At 39.7% G+C, this 22,545-nt stretch overlaps 1 protein-coding gene and 1 long non-coding RNA gene across 2 annotated transcripts; both read left to right on the top strand.

Moving 5' to 3' along the window:
* Positions 1-5,288: 5,288 nt before the first annotated feature.
* Positions 5,289-6,451, top strand: LOC146739469 (uncharacterized). Its single transcript, XM_085502803.1, has 3 exons — positions 5,289-5,425; positions 5,855-5,983; positions 6,289-6,451. Exons 1-3 carry the CDS (start codon positions 5,289-5,291, stop codon positions 6,449-6,451), a joined length of 429 nt encoding a protein of 142 aa, XP_085358929.1.
* A 6,589-nt stretch (positions 6,452-13,040) lies between these two features.
* LOC146739468 (uncharacterized) lies at positions 13,041-14,425 on the top strand. The gene is made up of 2 exons (XR_014930189.1): positions 13,041-13,390; positions 14,262-14,425. It is a non-coding gene; the product is annotated as an uncharacterized LOC146739468 (long non-coding RNA).
* The last annotated feature ends 8,120 nt before the right edge of the window (positions 14,426-22,545 follow it).

Below are 22,545 nucleotides of genomic sequence, written 5' to 3'. Positions count from 1 at the left end.
TTGTCACCTTCAATGAAAGTAGTCTTGTGCACCTTTCTATCATAACGAACCTTATTCTGTGCCTTCAATTTGCCAGCAGACTTTGCGGCTTGCTCATAGGCAAACTTCATCCTTTCCTTTAGGTCTTCAACATAACGCTCTGGCTTTCCAGGACAACTATCTTCGGGTCTCACACCAAGACGGACATCCATCGGCAACCTTGGCTGCCTACCAAACATTAGGTAATAGGGGGAGAAGCCGGTTGATTCGTTCTTGGTGCAATTATACGTGTGAACCAAAGGCGCCACATATGCCTTCCAGTTGGACTTCTCATGGTTTTCCAACGTACCCAACATATTGAGCAAAGTCCGATTGAACCTCTCACACTGCCCGTTCCCCTGAGGGTGGTAAGGTGTAGTGCGAGTCTTCCTAGTCCCCGTCAGCCAGCACAGCTCCTTGATGACATTAGATTCAATGTTACGACCCTGATCACTGTGCAGGCGTTCAGGAAAACTGTAGTGGATCATGAAATTATCCAGCAGACACTTAGCAGTAGTCTTTGCAGTTTGGTTCCTCTTTGGCACTGCCACCGCATACTTGGTGAAATGATCAGTTATAACAAGGATGTCCTTCACACCACCCTTTGATTCTTCCAAAGACAAAAAGTCCATGAAGACTAGCTCCGTAGGTTGTTGAGACTCTAGATGCTTCAAGGGTGCCCAAGTCTTCAGTCCAGCAGGATCCTTTCTGCACATCTCCTGCAGCTCAGTACCTTACTTTTCACATCACGACTCATGTGCGGCCAATAAAACCTTGCTCTAAGCAAGTCTAAGGTACGATCTTGCCCAAGGTGTAAGCAAGTCTAAGGTACGATCTTGCCCAAGGTGTCCAGTTTCATCATGTGCCCCAACAAGCGCAGCAGACGAATGACTGCTTGGAAGAACCAGCTGAAAGTACTCTCGGCCATCTCTAGTGTGCCGACTACGATACAAGACTCCCTTTCTGAAACACAATTTGTCCCATTCACGAAGGGCAAGGTTCAACTCTTCAGACGCATGTTCTTTTTCCGCTTTGTTGGGTTGCTTTCCTTTCTCCTTGTAGTAGCAAAGTTTGCCAATGGTTGGGTCCCCTTTCTGAAGTCTCTCTTAATCCTTTGCTGTCAGTGAAGGTAACGTGGACTCTCCCAACAAACTCATGGGTCTCTCAACTCGGTATAACAGTTGCAGCCGATGCGAAGGCTTCAACCCATGGCGTATCAGAATCAGAATGGACCTGACCTATGGCCCTAACTTCCTCAGGCTTGATCTCTACACGGTTATCAAACCTATTGGGGGTCTCGTCCGGGAGCCCATCATCACATTGGGGTCTACGAGACAACCCATCAGCATCTGCGTTCTGCCGTCCAGGTCTGTAACGAATGGTCAAATCATATTTGCTCAAAGCAGCCCACCAACGGTGTCCTGCAGCATCCAACTTGGCTGTGGTCGACACATATGTCAGTGGGTTATTATCTGTCAAAACCTCTGTGTGGTTGCAGTATAGGTATTCATGGAATTTCTCTGTCACGGCCCATTTCAGAGCCAGAAACTCAAGTTTATGCGCTGGGTAGTTCCTCTCGGATTTGGTTAATCTTCTACTGGCATAGGCCACTGGCCTCAACACCTCTTTCCCACTCACTATCTGAGTTTGGTATAGTGCTGCCCCCAATCCAGAGATACTTGCATCCGTATGAAGCTCAAATGGACGCTAATAATCAGCATATGCCAATACCGGTGGTGTCGTCAGCTATCTGGCACTCAGATGTCCAGAGAAATGGTGGTGGATTCTTCCGTGCGCCTCGGGTCTTGCTCCCCCATTTCCTTCTAAAGGGTTGCTCTGCCGTCAAGTCATTCAGAGGCCGGGCAATCAGAGTACCCTGGTACAAATCGCCTGTAATAGCCAGCAAACCCAAGAAACGTGCGCAGCTCATGGACGTTGGCAGGCACTGGCCACGTCTTCAATGCCCTGATCTTTTCTGGATCCGTCTCCACACCCTCCAAGGACACTACGTGCCCCAGGTATTTCACACGCTCACAGAAAAACTGGCACTTCGTATGCTTCAGTTTCAGGTTGTACTCCTGTAGACGCTGAAAAACACGTTCAAGTCGCTCCAAGTGCTCCTCAAAGGTCTTGGAGAAGACAATTACGTCATCTAGATAAGCCAATCAGATCTTTCTATTCAAGTCCCCCAGGCACTGCTCAACAACTCTTTGACAGGTTGCACCAGCATTCTTCAAGCCAAATGGGACAGTGGTATACTGGTATAGCCCAAATGGAGTGGTAAATGCTGTCTTGGGGATGTCCTCTTCCGCCATGGCAATCTGATGGTACCCACTTTTCAAATCTATAGACGAAAACCACTCAGAACCACTAAGTACGTCCATACTTTCCTCTATACGGGGCATGGGGTATGCATCCCCAATGGTAGCACTATTAAGTTTCCAGTAATCTACACATATGCGAGTAGATCCATCTCGCTTCTTCACCAAAACAATCGCAGATGCCCATGGCCTACTTGATTCTTGTATCACTCCATTATCCAACATACCTCTTATCTGTGCTCTCACTTCATCATAAAGTGATGGAGGTATGCGTCTGTACGGCTGTTTGAAAGGTTCTTCACTCGTCAAGTTGATCTTATGCTTGATCCTATCACACCTACCAAGGTCATTTTCTCCCTTTGAGAATGTGTTATGGTTGCGGTCGAGCATCTCTTTCGCTTGGTGTAGCTGTTTCATGTCAACAGGGGAGTTCGTCATGTCAAACTCAAGACCTCCGCTCACCATAGTTCTTTTCTGAGGCGACGACACACTATTACCTGGTATGGACTCTGAACTAGTAGTGTACACAGCCTGGGCCACGCCAAGTATGTCGCCAGATCTGATGGTGATCGGATTCGAAGATCTGTTGTGTACCACCAATGGCACACTGGATCTCTTCCGCCCACCTTCTGCAGTAACAATCATGGGACTAGTCAGCCACCCACCATCTTCAGACCACTTACCACTTGGTTCTATCATGACATCAAGTTTTATTTCGGGAGGACCAGGCATCACAGTAACTGGTTCTCGTAGCGCAGCTCTGACAACGCCCATACGACCAGTCTTGCCACAAAACCTGTCCCTCGCCTTTAATGACTTCAGGACATAGCGGGCATTCGCTGAAATCCTCTTCCCGACCATACCCTTTAGCAACATCGGACCCCATATACAGGTTCAACCAGTTTGTCCTGGCAGTGATTGGTACCTTACGTGTATATGCATTGTCCTGGACAACCAGTGCTAATATTAACTTATCACTACTATCCCCAAATAAGTGCTTCGAGAGGGACACTGTAACCTCCAATACACCACTGTATTGAAGACGCTCTCCCGTCACTTCCTGAATATGCAAAAGCTCAGTGAGTGGGGTAAACGGCACATCACTCAAATACTTGTCATAATAGGACTGGCTTATCATGGTTACTTGCGAACCATTATCTATCATACATTTACACGATCGATTACACTCCTCGACCAGAGTGCCCAGAACAGAATTATCAACCTGCCATCCACGCCTGTTGTAAGAATTCGATACACCATGAAAAGTATGACTCCTAGCCTGTGCTACATCATGGCTGTTACCCTGATCCTTACCTGTTTCTGGACACCTCACGGAAGTATGACCTGACTTACCACATTTCTTACATGGAGCCGTACACTCCCTCGCCATATGACCGTGCTTCCCACAGTTGTAACAGCCGGAATCCCTTTTCCTAGCCGTCCCCTGCTTCCAGCCACCAGTATCACCAGTCTCATGCTGAGAATCGACAACTCTTTGTCCTGCCACTGTCGGATGTGACATGGGGTACACACTGGGCTGGCGCATAGCCTGGTTCTTTAATTCCAGTTCCAGATGATCTAGTCTACTCATCTGAGCCTGCGTCAAAGACAATATATTTCCGATCTGAGCCTTGTTTTCTTCTCGAATACACTTCATTTGTTCTTCACTCTGCTGCTTCATTAGCTGGAGTGCTTTGACCATCATTGCTAGCTGCTTACCTGTGTCAGAACTCGTAGCGATCCCTCCATCATTGCCATCAGTATCTGATTCACACTGCATCTCTGCTTGGGTGGCCAGGTGCACCCTGGCAGTCCTGTGTTTTGTCACGGTGGGTTTCCTACTGTTTATGTCAGCCTTCGCCTTTCTGGCTGCTCTCAGTAATTCATCATATGATGCAGAACGATTGAATGTGTGTCTCACGGTTGACTGTACACCATCATCCAAAAGACCATCAAAAAACCTACGACCCAGGATTTCACTCATCTCTGCCTCGCGTACTGCCCCTCTCTGGTAGGCAGTGTGAAGCAGCCCTTCCAATCGCACACCATATTCCGCTACAGTTTCATTCTCTTGCTGCTGTGCATTGTAGAATTTCCTGATCACTATGACACCGGTTTCAACCTCACCGTAAATACTTCTGAGTTTCTCTACAATTCTGTCAACTGTTTTTGCCCTAGTGGCCATAATTATCTGACTAGCCTTACCTTTCAGAGATTTCTCTATTTGCTGCAGCAGTGTCTTCTCATCATAACCCTCAGACTCTATTAACCTGCTCACCTCATGCTCCCAAACCTTAAAAGTGACTCCGTCCTTACCTTCAGCGCTGCCAGTCAAAGTAGATATGCGCGGCAGATGATAGGCAGTTGGTGGCAAAAACCGTATGGGCTGACCAACACTCAGGGCGTCAAATGCCTCGGTCGCCGATGAAGCGTTCACACATTTGCGTTTGTGCACTTGCTTCCGGCGCTTACGTTCACGCTTACGCAATAGTTTCATCAACATAACTTCATCTTCAGAGGTGGAGCTATCAGTATACTGCGCGTTGTCTTTGTTGCGCAACCCGTCCTCGCGCATTGCATCATGGGTAGTACCCCTATCCTTAAAGTGCCTGTGAAATGCCTACTATTTTATGGCTTATATTACACTTGAAATATATACTAGTACGAATCTTAGTCGTTGTATGATCACAGAAAATAAATTTAACGCCAAAAAGTGCTTTTTAGTTACCCCTTGCCACACAGCCTATTGCACGGTCGCTGAGCTAATTAAATATTCATTACATTTGCGTAACGAAAATACCATGGTGACGTCACCATGTGCTAACGTACTGGCAACACGTCGTCGTCATTCGTCCAAGCAGTGTTTCATCGTCGATTTCGTCCTTGTCTGATGACACAGACACTTCAAATTTCTTAGATTATGAGAATGATCAATGGTCTACGGGAATGATGGGTGAAGTTGGGCCATATAGGTTTGAACCTTACGCAAAAGGCGGATTTTCTGACGACAGCTCTACTGCCAGCGAGGCTGGCTCCAGCGACAATGAAAGCGATGACGTTCAGCACAGAATAGAAAATACGCATTGGTAAGCACCATTTTCCGGTTTCATGGGTCAGTAATATAATTTCATTCGTGTTTGGAAAGGAATGATTGTCCCGAACGTGGTTATTCCGCATGCTAATGTCCGGGGTTAATGTGAGCGTTGTCTGGAAAGCGTGGCCTGTACCGACAGCAGCCATTTTATTTACATAATAGTTTATGTACTTGTTGTAATAACGGGAGACACTTGAGTTGATAATCAAACATGTAAATAAAGGCCACAATTGCGATTGGAGAGTAGTCCACTTAGCTGTCGACTGTTTTTGCATGTTTGGCATATATATATATTTTCATATTTTAATTTTCCATACAAAATTTTATGTTCAGGATTTTGTTTCTCGAAATCATCCTCCAAAAAGAACGAACGTCTGGCGGTTGTAATAGTACAGTCAATTTATTTGTTTCATCCAAATAGGTGCACTTGTAGTAACTGTGTTGTTATGCCTACTGCAATAGAGTGTGTTTGTTGCCGTGGCTTATCACAGGTTACGCTCAAGATGGAGGAGTGTCAGCATGAAGTCAGTTGTATTGTAGAGCATCCGGGGTTTGTATCTGTGTCTTGATGTGTGGGTGTTACAAACTGCTTATTATCAGTATATGCAACAATATGGTGGGACACAAACTGAAGACAAAAATAGGATTCATGAGTAAGTAAACACTTTTGACTTGACAAAAGTATATATATTTATTTATTGACACACAATGTGACCCAGTGGCCTGCCAATATTAGTAGCTGATAATAGCACTTTATGATCAAAAATGTTGTTCTATTTTCCTTTCCAAGACCATGAAACACAAATTTCCTGTCATTAAATTTATCTCACTATAATTATGTTTTCTTTATTACAGAAAATACAGATATATTGCATATCAACAACTAGTGAGATGGTGTTGGGGTTACTTAGGAAAAGATGTAAGAGTGACATTACCAGCCTGTGCAGTTCAAGAAATAAGACAGACTTTTCAATCTGAAATTTACAGAGGGTTTAAGTTGCCACAACTACGTGCATAAAGGTGTATGATGCTACACAAAAGTATTTACAAAATATTTATTACACAATGTTTTAAATTCTATTTACACTAGACAACAATGCCCATTATAATTTTATTTAGAAAATCTTGTGATGTGTTGCTGAACAGCATCATCTTTTTTAGGTTTGGTAAACTGGCTGTTTAGTGGTTCAGGCACTACACCAAGACGTGGTAAAATAATCTGGCCTCTCACACACTGGTCCATTTCCAATAACAGCTCATCCACATAACCTGTAGAGATAGAAAAAGAGTTTACTACTGTTAGTTATTGTATTTTTCTGATGATGTCGCTGTAAAAAATAGTTTGAGTATGTGTGGGAATTTTTTTACTGTTATTTTTTTTCAAAAATGTTCTTTGTGTGGATTCTAATGGTCAACTTCTTAGGCCAAGAAAAAAAAAGTACTGGTTAATTTGTTTTCTAAAATCTATGTGTAAGGAGGCCTTCTGATTTTGTATTTACAGCATTGTACACACTTTTGTGTTTATTTATAAATGTTTTATTTATTACACTTACCATAGGTGCTATTTTGATTAATTTGCCTGACAATGTAATCACCACCTTTATATTTTGGATATTTAATGGCAAACTGTCCTTCTCCAGTCCTGGTTCTGGCATGCACTTTATTACTGTTTTCATTAAAGTGCATAGCAGCTAATAACAACCTATTTTTGTAAAAGAAAAAACATGTCAACTGGCTTATGAAAATAAACAAACTGGTACTAACATTCTGGTACAATATTAAATGTAATTTTTTTAATTGAAATGGCTAATGATGGAAATACCAGTCCAAAAGTAAGCAATTCGTTTTATTCCTACTAGCAGGATTTTCCATTCTAATACCTCACCTTGACAACATTCCATTATAAGAGTATGCCAACATCTTTGGAGCAAACTGTATGACCAAGCTGTGGAATCCCTCTAAACTGTAGGTTTGGTACAGCGGCGACAGTTTTCTTACATCATTACACAGGTGTGTATTTGTAATTATATCTACTAATTTTTCACATGCCTTTGTACCTAGTGAGTGAAATAAATCGACCGTCACATATGATATATGATGATGAGAACATTAATTTTGTAATTTGTCGATCCACTACTCTGTTTTAACTGTTGTGATGGGTCATTTACTTTTAATTTGTAATAAAATAATTTTTTACTTGGTTTCAACCATTCTTTTTGTCTGTCTCTTCCATGCAATGGTCCATGCCTACATTTTGGAAACAGCTCACCATGACCTGAATGTTTATTCTGGACATGGTTTGCTATAGATTTCCATTTGGCTGCTATCATCTCCCCGTCTCCACTCGGAGTTGACAAGGAGCACCAATACATATGATTTACCAAACTCCTTCTCCATAAACCAACATCTTCACATCCTTTCAGTTTAGACAGGGCATTGACCTTTTTCTTCAAACCTGATAAAAAATATTATTGTGTCATGTAGTTTTGATATTTATTGTTTTTGGAGGAGGGTATGGCAAAGGGAATATACTGTGTTGGTCCAACTATTTTAACAAATTACAACAACATTGTTTTTAGTAAAATAATCTAACTATTAAAAATAGCTAGACGTTTCGAGCAATGGCTCTTTATCGATAGCATAGAAGGAAATGTGAAACATTTCACATTTTTCAAAATGTTTCACATTTTCACACAGTTTCTAATGGTTTACCACTTGGAGCATATCAATAATTATATTTTATTACCTTTGGCCACATGCCATACATCATATTGATGCACTGCCTCAGGTATCTCCTCTCTTATGTATTTTCCAATCTGCCTGTGCCTGTCTGTTATCACCACACCTATGTCAGCGTGTTCTTTGAGAAATGCAACACTCCTTTTCAGTCCCTCCATCTCCATGTGGTAACTTCCACCTACTTCATTAGACTTGGTATGCAAAAAAACATAGAATTAAAATGTACTTATATTCAACAAACTTTCACATTATTACATTACCAGTAACAAGAAATATTTGAAAACAATTGAGCAATAAAAAAATATTCACCAACCTGAACCAACTGGATATCGACCACTTTATTCATTTGAAGTTCCATGGTAGTATATGACCCATACTTTGCAGAATGTCCAGGGCTGTCTGCGCGACCATCACCTCCAATTACTAGGGGATCAAAATCCCTGAACTCCCCAACCAGTCTGTCTTGATGTTTTTTCCAGACTGAAAGTATGGTAGGGTGCAAGTAGTCATTCTGATGATTAAAATATGTCCGACTTGTAATGGCCTTGCAGTTGAAGTGTCGGAATACTTTCAAAACTTTCCCAATGTTGGCGCCGGCAAAGAGAACTGCTGCGGAGAGGAGGATATTTCCAGCTGGTGTATTTTGAATAAATGGTTGGCTACACCATTCTCTCAAAAACACACAGGAATCACATTGCTGGTTGATGACCACACATGAACCAATGGTTTGTTTAACAGTACCACTGGTCTCACTTCTACATGCAACACATATGCTGAATAGCTGGAGAAGATTGGTTTCAAAAACTATCAGTTTTTGCTGCAAGTGAGGCTTCTGGCTTGACACACTGGAATTACATGAAAATAATTTCAAATTACAATTTATTTAAACATTCATTTGATATTGTGCCAGAACATATCTTTTATTGATGACTTACTCATCTGAGGTAGCAGTAGTATTCATGCTGTAGTCATCTTCCATTTCACTTCCATCAAATTCACTTGGATGGTACAAACTATGATTCTTCTCATCATCATTGTCATCTTCACTTTCCAGTGATTCATCATCACTATTTACAGGGGTAGATGTACACAGTGCAGGGAGGATATTTCCAGCTGGTGTATTTTGAATAAATGGTTGGCTACACCATTCTCTCAAAAACACACAGGAATCACATTGCTGGTTGATGACCACACATGAACCAATGGTTTGTTTAACAGTACCACTGGTCTCACTTCTACATGCAACACATATGCTGAATAGCTGGAGAAGATTGGTTTCAAAAACTATCAGTTTTTGCTGCAAGTGAGGCTTCTGGCTTGACACACTGGAATTACATGAAAATAATTTCAAATTACAATTTATTTAAACATTCATTTGATATTGTGCCAGAACATATCTTTTATTGATGACTTACTCATCTGAGGTAGCAGTAGTATTCATGCTGTAGTCATCTTCCATTTCACTTCCATCAAATTCACTTGGATGGTACAAACTATGATTCTTCTCATCATCATTGTCATCTTCACTTTCCAGTGATTCATCATCACTATTTACAGGGGTAGATGTACACAGTGCAGGTTTTTCTGCATGCATGTTGCATTGAATGGACTGTGTTGAGAATTTTGGTTTGATGTTTGTCTGTTGACCTAGACATAAAAATGAACAAATATGAATATTCAAAATATTAGATTTATTGCTGCTTAGTACCAAAACATAAAAGTTATGTAAGGGGTATTTGAAATGAAATATTGTACAGAAGAACGAAGAGTAAAAATATGTGCATATTACCAAATTACTTCATTTTCTCTCCCAGATTTCAAATTGGTAACATAAACTTTCTCAATATGTTTATTATTAATCCATTGATAAACTCACCTCTGGTTCTAGTTTTTACAGTTTGTGTTTGAAATGATGTTGATTTGGTCTTTGTTATATTAGTTTGACAGCCTACTGTCCTGGTCTGTATGCACTGAAATATAAATAAATAAACAATGACTGCTGATAAAGGTACGTTATGAATAAAACACAACTGTGTATACCAGAATATTTCCATCATAATAGCTACTGATTACGACGACTTACATTTTGACGGGATATAATTCCTGTTTGTACATGGACATCATTGGTGGCAATCAAAGTCTGTGTTCCTGTTGGTACATGGTCTCCATATTCAGGTTGAATATAAGCCGGTTCTGTTGACATCTCAACAACATCGGAATCACAGCCCAGCACCGTGTCAATGTTTCCATCGATGCCTCCCAACAAATTTGGCGGTATATCCACAGATTGACTCGGATTATCTAACATAGCATTGATCATGTTGGACATCGTTGATCCATCTTGTAAAATACAAGGCTAGATAATGAATCGAAGTGATCTATGCGAGTACTTTATTAACAGATAACACTGAAGAACACAACGCAAGGAATTGTGGTACAACTCATTAATTATACATGACATCATCGCCTCAGCCAATCACATCTAGTATTATATGACGTGTACAAAGTGAACAAATTAAGTTTATCCTAACAGATCACCTGAGAAAACCAGGAAAAAATGTTGAATGCGGGATTTTTACCAAAATAAAAAAACTAGGTCATTCGACGCGGACCCCATTCGACGCGATACACAAGCCTCGCGTTTTCTCAGTGAATACATTTGTTGTCGGAAAAATCGAACGAATAAAATTCAGTACAGACATATTCAAAATTATTTGTTTACAATCAGTTCGAAAAAATAGCACCGATAACTCGCTACGACGCCACGCGGACAAGTATTGGGTCAGTATAGTTCTCAACACAGTGACTAAAAACACTTCTTTCAAAAAATGTTGTACGGTTTTTTGGCATATTCTGTTTCAATAAAATTATTATAAAAATTACAGATTTTGGGTGGGTTATTTTCACTTTCAGTTTATTTCGGTGATCTCATCATAGAGAATTATCGGCTCACGCTGGGACGGCCACAGACCCGGTCGTGTATTTCCCTGGTTTTCAGACAAAAACTATAGCCACTTCACACAATTACAATTACCCAGAAAACACATACTCACGACCGGATGTGATCGGAACTGTTGATTCCAATAGTCATTCAACCATAGCTCAGATCACAGTCCCTCTGTGATAGAGGGACTGTGCTCAGATGAACGACATCCGCTGTTCACAGCTAAAGCCGGTCAATTTACACGCACCCCACTACGTTACTTTACACATAGTACACCATAGCGCAGAGAAAACGAACCAGAAAAGTTGCACTGATTTTAATTTTGACAAAAAAGGGAACCGGGACCAAAATTACGTACTCATAAGCTTACGTCCCCCGGTATTCTTGACGCAGAGCCAGTCCCGAATCAAAAAACAATTTTTTTTTATACTGTCCTCAATTGACAGACATCAAATTAGTTGACCAATAAAACACTCTTCACGCAACCGCTTGTTTTTGTTTTGCATTTTTGGACTAGCAGTTGCAAAACAAGTCGCGTGTTTCAGTTCCCGAACGGAACTCCCAACTCCATTAATAAGAAACTCAACAAAAATAAAATAACCATGCATATACATCTACTATCGCCGAAACGTATATTTTCACCCATGGAAAAAAATAATAAACGACAAATCGACAAGAAAACTTACCCGGCATCTCTCTCTTTTTGCATATGAAGAGTGTGGTTTTGCGGAACATTCTTGCTGCTTATAAATGGTCGGAACAGCGTCTGGCTTCAACTTTTTTTTGTTACCAAAACCCATCTGTTCTCTAATGTAGTCGGACAGTGGGTTCACGAAGCTATCTTTCGAAAAATGATCGCTACAGACAACATTATAAGGTTTTGGTTCGTCCCAATTTTTCCGCGTTGATCGTACGGCACGCGTCCATTGACGTCTCCTCGGCTCATTTGGGAATGAAAACAAGGTTGCATCTTTGGTCGTGTTGTTACAGCCTCCAAAAGCGCACCGTCTCACCATAGTGATTATCGGCTTACTGACACCCAACTGCGTAATACTGTTTACAATCTCAGAAGTCAGTACACATCCTGTGTAAACAATTCCTCGGCAATGTTCGTACAGCCGAAAAAAGTCGACCAAAACGAAAAAGGGGCGTGTCAAAAATACTGAATGCGGGGCCGTGTTTTCCGGATACGCGCGCGAGTTATAAAAGTGAAAGTGGCATAAATAATCAATATGGGCAAGTCAGGGCTTAAAAACAAAAGTTGATAGTAGGCATTTCTCAGGCACTTTAATAGGCCTTCCCCCTCCCCTGATGGGTTAGGGGTTACCTTCTCTATCTTGGTATTCAGGGTTTCATCTCCCACATCAGCCATACTGGTAGAAGAGACTGTCAACAGCACCAGGGACAACAACAGATATGATATGTGGCAATTACAGACTGCAAGCGTCAATAACGGTAGCCCTGCAAAAAGACTCAATGTACAAAAAGAATTTTACAACTCCAATTACAAATAACAAGCACTAACAAAACAAATCAGTAAACATGAATAACTGTGCTACACACCTCAATCAATGTCTTAAGGCAACTAACGCCCCCCACACAAATCGGTTAGTATAAAAGTCAAACACTGTGTTCCCAACCTTGCATCACGGTTACTGAAAAAGACGGTTAGGAAACGCTTTTGTTAAAAGGTGTGAATCTGCCTAATCCCTCAAGGATGCGTGTCGCGCTGTGTACGCCCTCTATTGCTTGAGATTTCAAGGTCCACCATTTTGTTTCATTTTTGTGTCGATTACATGATGTCCCGCGAATTTGAAATTTTCAGCTCGTTTTTGATAGAATATCCACGTTTAATGCACAAGCTCTACGAAGAACTAAATTTACATTTCGGATGAGTACTCTTTCACGGCAAATGTGATATCCCAGAGTTCAATGCGTTTTGTACCATCCAATATACACTTTATCTCCGCACGAGGGCGCAATTTCAAATTGAAAGAAAAACTAGCATACACGCTATTACCATTCTATGACCTCAATTGACCCACCAGCCTCATTCCCAACTTGATACTGGAATTGTCATTTTTTTGATGTATTTAAAGTGCTTTACCCGGATCGTTTTAACCATTTCAATAAATAGTTATAGACTATAATTGATTATGCGAAATTACTGCATTTTTGGTGGTTTTTGGCCTACTCCTCTCACTGTTATGTTAGAATTACCGCGAGAGTGCCTCATATGGATTGTCAACATGGCGGCTCACAAAGTTACGTTCGGTAAGTCCTTTTTTTTTACGTTTTACACACAAAAAAAGCAATTTTTAGAAAATAACGTTCGATTTCTTCAATTGTTGGCGCCTTTTTTGTTGCAAAAATGCTGGTCGTGAAAATGAAAAACGTAATTTTGTTGGGGATTTCGAGAGCTTTACAACGATATGTAGATCGACCATATACACGTTATGTCCCTCATAGGAGTAGTGAATAAAGTGTCATAATGTATTTTGTCATTAATTTGCATACCATATATTCACTATTGAGATAATATATACACTATTGAGATACTATGGGTATAGGGATAAAATGAACATTTTCCATGTATCTGTTTTTGATACCAATGCATTTCATTCGTTTCTCTCAATATTATTTTCTGACATATTATTCATAATAAATTATGTAATATTAAAGTGAGAATATACTAAATATAGTTAATAACAAATGATTTTCAAAAAAAATGTGCCACGCCCCCTCCACTTGCCCCATTTCTCCAGTAAACGTGACACACATTGATGTGTTTGAAGTTGAAGAATTAATACCTAGAAAATAGTGTCATTACAAATTTGACAATTTAGGCTGACTTCAGAATAGTTTTACCAAGTGTAAATAATAATTTATTATTATGACAGATTTTTTATATTAAATATTGAGATTAGTTTAATAACAAATGATTTTCAAAGAAAATGTGCCAGGCCCCCTCCACATGCCCCATTTTTTACAGTCAAAGACTTCATAGAAAATAGTGTCATTACAAATTTGACAATTTAGGCTGACTTTGGAATAGTTTTACCAAGTGTAAATAATAATTTATTATTATGACAGATTTTTGATATTAAATATTGAGATTAGTAATGCATCTTGTGTTTTGTTTCAGATCTTTTGTGCTGAACTTACCATGGACAGTTTGCATGTGACGAGTGATACCTGGCTTGATTTTAAATACAACATGGAGATGTGATGCACATAGTGTGCATTTGTATTCCTTGTGTGTGCCAAATAAAATTTCAAAATGTGATTCAGCAGAATCCAACAAATTCACTTCAATGTGTTCAGTGTATTTAATTTCAAATGCTAGTGAAGCTGCTTCAAGTTTCTTATCAAGTTTGTTAAGATCATCCTTTTTAGTAACTTGAAGTAACTTTGCTGAATGATTTGCTTCATTAATTTCAACCTTGGTATCAAATTGGTCGACCAGTTTTGTTTCATATTGCTTCACATCATGTTTTTGATCTTCAGATAACTTTGCAAACTTTTGTATAAATTCCAGTTGTTGGTCGATCTTTTGAGCCTCGTTGAAGAGCTTGTCAATTAGTTTACCCACGTTTCTCAATTTAGCATGAAGGTGATCCATAGTGTATTCATTTATGGGGTCATACTTTATAAGAGGATGATTACTCTGACCATTACTTTTTTCTTCTGCCCATGAATTCATATCCGCAAGAGTGATAGACATATCCCATTCATGATTTGGATTGTGACATTTATGAACTGTAGCCAAACATAAATTGCAGAAAAAACTGGTATTCTTTCTCTGCAAGACCAAACTTTTATACTTTTCATCTCGTTCCAGTTTTCTACAGTATTTCATCCCCTTTATACCATGTTGGGCAAATTTTTCAGTGCATGCCAGAACAGGAAGAATATCAACTTCTATCAGTGCATCACTCTCTGGGGCATTTATAATGGCAAATGGAATGCGGCTTGCATCAGAAGACTGGATTTGGATTTCTCCATACTTCATTACCATTATATTTTATCAGACGTATAGCACCACTGATGGCAAATACTTTGAAATTTTGGGACACTCCCTTGAAATCTTGGAAAGTGTGGCCACCCTCACCTACAACTATTTCTAACTTCTGTCTCTCATTTTCATCATCAAGGTCATAATCCAATTTCTTTTCAGTCAATATGTTGAGGACACTTCTCCAAACCAGGCCTTCAATATCATGAACAAACCAGCCCTTTTTATTTTGAGAGGCAGTTTCTGACACCATAGCGTGGAACCGTTTCAAATTATTTCACAAAGTGGTTAATTTGAGAATTCTTGAAACATTTTCTTGTGTTCTCAGAGATTTCTCTAAACCATCATTGTCAGATTCAGATAGACCGCCCCCTAGATGGATAAAAATGTGTTCTGCTTCAGAATCATTCCATAATTTAGCGTCATTTGTAGTCTGATCTAATTTCTGGGAAGATGGTGCTGCTAATAAAGCCAATTTAACAGGAGGCAGAATATCTGATGTAATGGCTTCCTTGAAAAATGATACAGATAATACTGATTTGGCAAATGTTTTATCTTTATTTAATCGTAATTGCCAAAGGGCACTCTCATCAAATCCAGACAACTTTTCACCTACTGCCTGGTGCTGATTTAAGATTTTACTGATGTAGGCTCGACTGCCAGTGGCTTTCTTAGAAATTGCTGATCTTTTCGTGCTAAATAGAACTGCAAGAGAGACTTCCAAATATTTCTTTGAATCATCCCATTCGTGACCCTTTAAATTTTCCAGCAAATTTCTCACCACTTGTCTTACTTGAGATGGCCCTTTTTGAATGATCAAATCGGAAAGTTGCCCTATTTCATTAGCAACGAGCGATCTCGCCTTCATCAGCTTAAATCTGTGAAAAGCACGGCTGGCAATAGAGCTTGCCGTCATTCCCATAACGAACAAATCATTCGACGCGATAGCATAAAATCGCCTACAAACCATTCGAAGTGAGCACATCGTTTTAACTTTCTCGAACTGTGAACTATAGTCATCACTGTCATTAAAAAAGCAACAAAACCCGAATATTCGAGTCAAAATCTCGGAAGAAAGATCAGAAAGCGAACGACCTTGTGTGCCGATCGGCGATCGAGTGAGCAGTTGAAGCCAATTTCCCACGTAATTTTGCGGCTAAACTTGCCTGCTTGACTCTTTTGGATACTCTTAGCATGATTGTGTAGGAATACGTCCAGAAAATGTGATATTGGTACAATAAATCGCACGATAAGCACATGGAAGGCTAACCCGGAAACAACTCAAGCGCTAAAAACGGTTTTTGCGCAGAACGATGCCAGAATTTCAGTTCTGCGCATAGCAATATGCGTTGGTACAGAACGTGTTGAATTCTGGGTAAAACCTCGTACCGTGTCTTTGTGACTGTGATAACATTCAGAATAGAGAATCGTCATTTATAGCTTGAGTTCCGGAAGAAAAAGTGACGAAAATTCTAACCCCTAAGTCATTATTTTAAAATACATTATATTATAAAAAATACTACCAAATAAATTTTTAGTATACTACTGTGCGTACTTATGACGGTTGTATGTGATTTCGGGGCTTATTAGAGTACATTTTATCGTTTTGCTTTCGCGTCACTGTATCAGCCATTTTGTTTAAAGTCTTAACACTTTTTTTGTAGACGCCGTAGAAATCGTTGAAAATGTATTCAACATTTTCCGCCAGTTTCATAAAATGCCTGTTTAATTGTTCTTGTTTGTCCTTGTTTCAGTTTTTTTGCAAATTTTTCATGTTGCAATATTCAGCGTGCCGTTAAATGGGGTTTTAGTCAACGCTACAATTTTGGAATACATTGAACGGTCGGTACAACTTTCTAGCAGTCTCTTCGCCAAATCAATTTTTCGAACCGTTTTTGACCGTTCTTAATTTCATAATTTCTGCCTGTTTTGCATATTTGGTCTGCTTACATGCATTTTGTAGAGCATGGGCGGGTCATTTCAGTTATCTTATCGCATATTTTGTTTATTTTCAACAAAATGTATGTGGTACCATGGCTCCTCATTAAAACTTTCCCATGGCTGAAATATAAACACTTGTATGGTTTCTTTGACGTCTTTTTTTCTGATCATGTTTTGTTGGGTTTTTTTATTTCAGTTTTCTGCCGATCTTGTTCTTTAGAAACGAAAATGCCATACAAGACAGGCAAATTTGTATTGAGTTTAAACTGAGCGACAGGTTTTGTCAGGATTCACAGACACAACAAAATGGCCTGCAGTTGTTGATTGCAATGAGCTCTGGGAAAAATGACGTCATATTTGCGTGATTTCCTGTCTACATTTTATGTTAATGATTTATCACAGATTAGTACGTCTTTTGTTTCAAATGTTTACCCGCGACACGCATTCAATGAAAAGAACATGGTTTGTTTCCTAACCGTCTTTTTTAGTAACCGTGCTTGCATGGATGTCATCTAACACACAGTTGCAACAACAGTATTACAGCCTCACAACGTTGGGCGCCAGATGTGACCTTCTCACTTCCCAGTATCGGCTGAAAGGGACTATAAATGGGATGAGAACAAATAATAATCCTAGGGCTGACAGGTCTACCGTCGCAGATGACTTCGGTACCATGCAAGGCATACAACACGGTGAGGACAAGTGGCATGTATCAATCAACCGGTTTAATAACAAATGACAGATTAGTCAAAATACACTTTACTAGGATTATAACACTAGAGATTGCACTCAAAGGGTCACGCACTTGACCCGAGTTACCTAGGTGACCGTCACATACAAAGCATTTGTTGGGATACGTCCCCAATGAAGGTATTTACTACTATTGCAAAATGTATATGCAACCATGGAACTATAGTTCCATGATGCAACCTTACTACCAGTGGCACGCCAAACAATGCGAATTAACCTTCAAATATGCGGCCTGTCACCATGGCAACACAGTCGGGACACAAATCAAAGTTATTTCCCCCACTTTAACGAATATACTGGAGGTATACCCCCTTAGCTAGTAACAATAAGTATAACTGGTAATAACTATTTCTCGGTAAAAGCTGCTTATATCATAACACAGCTAAACAAGATATCAAAACCAACAATACACTGTCAGATAATACTGTGCAAAACGCTACCAAAACTGTCAATAACTGTCCACGACGTGCGTGTTCACAACAGGCGATGCGGGAACTGATTGTCCTTGGTCGGTCACAGCTACAGTGCACTGGTCTATTGCTGGTGAATCAAAGCACGATGAACGCCACGATCACTGTTATCATGCAGGAAACTGTTCGCACACATTGATTCAGTATGCCGATTGCGTCGTGTACTACTACACAATGTTTCCATTGCAATATCCACACTCGAACCACAGGGAGCCCAGGAACTATAATCAACTGTAATACGCAGTCTCTATGAGTGGGGGGGGGGGGGGTATCGGCTGGTATCTAGTGTAAGAAATAGACAAGGGATGAAGGCTCCAGCCAGCTCACATTTTTTAAACTCGAAAAAACAGACGAAAAGAATGAAAAATAAAATATAAAAAAAATACCAGGTTGAAGAATATTAGTTGCTTCTTCAAATTTCGCCAAAGCCCTGCCTATATTTTACCGATATCTGCAGAATAAATCAAGAAAACTACACAAATTTACACTATTTAGGAATTCCTAACGGTTTGCCCGAACGCACGGCACAGTTGGAGGCGTGGCCTGTTCAGCATTTGTCATTTGCGTATTTGATTATAGTTCCTGGGCTCCCTGTGGTGAAATTGCTTTGAACCCCACTCAGGCTCGTCATCCGGGTATTTTGGATGCGCCCTTTAGCGGAATTCCGTAGAAAACTAACAACTCGAAAATTAGGAATTTATAGGTGTGGTCAATAGAAATCAGAGGTCAAAATAACTAAACAGTACGTATAAACAGGTTAGGTGGGCGGTGTTCTATCACGGGGAAATTCTTTCTACTCTCGGGTTCTCCACACTTGTCAGGGGGGAATCTCGTCTCGTCTCTCTATCTCGTCCCCTTGAGGTACGGGATCGGGAAAGTCACTTTAACTTTACAGTCAAATAAGGCACACACAACGAAATACGTTTCAACTCTCGTCTTAGTCGATCTTTTGGAGCACTCTATAAGACACAGCGCCCTGGGGAAAAGTCCCCAAGACTCTCACAAGGCTGAACCAAGACTCGCCCAAGACTGGACTGCCTCAAGGCTCGCCCCTGGACTGCACTCTCGACTGCCCAGGACTGCACTCTCTCTACTGCGTCTATCGTGCTGTGCTCCCCAAGACCAACTCAAACTCTCTTTATTCATTTTCACAACTCTAACCAATTACAAAACAGTAAAAAGACTCTAGGGCGTAACCTTCAATCATAAAGCCAATCACACTAAGTACTGAATACGTCATATCTTTTGATTAATCGTTCACTACATTAATAACTATGGATACCAACTGTCAGAATCGCGACGGTTATCTGGTAATTAGTTCCAAATCACTGAGCCAAGTTCCGTCCAAAACTTCAAATAGGCCTAAACGATGACAGACATAACACAGCAATTCAGCTAATAATCAACTAATTAAGTCGGTTAACAGATACGCGAAAACAAATTCATGACAGTTCTATTGCTTTCTTAGTCGTAAACAAAGCCGTTCAGGTTGATCAGTTAATTGGAAGTTGGCAAGCCAAGAGTTTGTACATGAAAATGAAAACAAATATGATGGACAACAATCGGGAAAACCAATGCACAAGAGCAAAACATAACTGAGAAGTACAATACAAAACATAGTCAAATCAGATATACCGTCCCCATACATGGTACACATGGAGTCATGTCACGAATTAGTGGCGGCGGCACGGGGGATCAGAGGGGCGATCATGGTATACAATCCGGGTATACAATACTGAGCTTTGTATTCACTGTTTAGGCAAGTAGTTTATTTCAAGACAACTAGGGGGTTTTATAAATTAAGATATATTGACAGTCAATGTGAGAACCGACCTTTAGACTGGCTGTACCTGTACCTGTACACTGTTTAGAAAGGTAAATGGTCAGAACATTCAGCAATATAGCAGATTATACTTAGTATGTTTTCCTGGTGTGCTTGTATTTATATATGCTTATATTCACATTGCTTAGTATATGGTTGGTTATAGTGCTTACGATCATTGTGACGGAAGCAAAGAAAGAATAGCTTACCCTTATACTGTTTGTGTAAATACTGGCTGCTTTATATCAGTCCCACTATCAGAAATAAGGCCTGGGTGAACTCGTTTTGTGGGCCCGCAGATGCTGGTGAGGCCAATCTGCGCCCGGAAGTGTCTCTGGCAATGCGGACAGGGGATGGTAGCAGCTGCTACAGGGTTGTTTGTCCTGTTTTTCCTGGTCTGGCTGTGGTCTTCAGCATCAGAAATCCTGTTGGTGTCACATATTTTAGCTTCCTTGTCAACAGCTGATCTCCATGTTCCTCTGTCTGGGGCTAACTGCTCCCATTTGCCGTGACTGATGTTAAAAGCCTTCAGTGTTGTTTTCAGTGTGGAATTACGTGGAATTACGTAGTACAACAATTTTCAAAACCTAAAATATACATATCATGACCAGGTAATACGAAATTAATCTTGGTATAGGTACTAGCTTTTTATAGAATATATATGAAGGGAAAGTTTATAGAATTAAGTACATGCAAAAGCATTGGTTATATCTCATGTATATTTCAAATTTGACATTTTGTGACATTGAGAGGAACTGGTTTTCACTAATGAGTGTCAAGTTCTGTCACAATCTGTTATTGTATCTCCCATGGCAATCCGTTCACGTATGACAAAATAGTAATGATCATGCGCATTCGCTAACTAATTGCTTTATGAATATGTTTATTTACTGAATATGTAATAGGTATTTTGTAATGTACATTTAAAAAGTTACAGTTCTGATTTGAGGTAAATTAAATTGCACAACGCTAATTATGCATATTGACCACACCAACAAATTAACATGACGCATAGTTAACAGTTTATCACCCTTAATAATATGCATTAAAGAACTAATTCTGCGCAAAATATAATTATTCTTCTAATGTCGTTTTCCCTTCTCGCTCTATGGTTGTATACAAACTTATTACGCTGTGCAATTACTGTGCTGCCGCAACCACACCATATAAATAACCAAGAACAAAAGTATGCATCGTATCGGACTCGTCAAAAAATGTATTCACAACTAAAACCAAACTAGCTTCATTAAGGATTTTTTTTGAACAACTCTATTTCTCTATATCCTCCTAGTTCCTATCACGGTAATGTACATTTCAATAACGTATATTTCTGTCTTCATCCACATATATTGTACCCCAGGCCCTGGAGGTTGTAATGTTCCGCCCGCCCGGTAAGATAATGCTACACAAACAACATATGCGTATATGCGTATTTTATCAGCATATCATTCAGGTGCATGGTGACGTACATTTCAGCAACATTTCTAAGAATAAAAAAATATTTTGCAATATCATAGTCAATTGATATTATAAATAAAAGTGCATATATATAAATGACAAATTTAGTATTTTTTTGCATTTGAAATGACCTTTGAAGAACATTTAACATAAATGACAGTGTAGGGGTATTACGTTATGGTCAACTTAATGACAAATGAGATTGGTGAAACTTTCGTTTTTATAGCCCGGTTTGTACTCTTAGGGTAGCAAAAAGGTTGTTAAAGTTGATCTGTTATTCAGACATTCTCTAAGTTACTAAACATGCAACTATACCAATCTATACATTATTTGCAAGCTTAAATATAGGCGAATACGGTAGGTGCGTATGTTATATCAATGTTTATCTAAGGAGTTTCCTAACGTATCGCTATTGTGTTTTTTTTTTACTATTCCGATTATTGAAAACACCGTGTTAAACACTACTATTCACGCGAATGACCGATCGAATTACACAATCGCATTTGGTGTTTCATAAAACTTACTAAAACAATTTCAACAACAATGCGAAGAACCGAGTTGCTGAATATTTACATAGTGTATGTCTGGTAGTTCACATTGTTGCTCCTGGTAAATATATGCTAATAACGATGACAGATATCAACATGCATTAGCATTGACGTCCAATGTTTGAGTTGGAAACCATGGAACGAACAGTAAGACTGAGTAATGCTACATGTACCGGTAGATGTTCACTGCCTCGTTTACCATTTTCGGTGGCTATTCATGTTAGCTAAATCAACAAATAAGAAACACAAACCTAGACGCCCAAAAACAAAATGGCAGATGACTGTTACAGCTGAGCTGGCCAAGATGAAACTGAATTTGGCGCACAAGTGTTTTAAAATTTGACACATTTTTTTTCCACTTTAACTGTTTTAAAATTAAACACGTTGTGCTTTCTTCAAAATCCCGAATGTGAAAAATGCGTATA

The sequence above is a fragment of the Saccoglossus kowalevskii genome, chromosome 8, assembly GCF_978046115.1.
Source record: "Saccoglossus kowalevskii chromosome 8, keSacKowa6.1, whole genome shotgun sequence".
Taxonomy (NCBI): domain Eukaryota; kingdom Metazoa; phylum Hemichordata; class Enteropneusta; family Harrimaniidae; genus Saccoglossus; species Saccoglossus kowalevskii.
The sequence above is the reverse complement of the archived record's forward strand: the minus strand, read 5'-3'. Positions and strand labels throughout refer to the sequence as shown.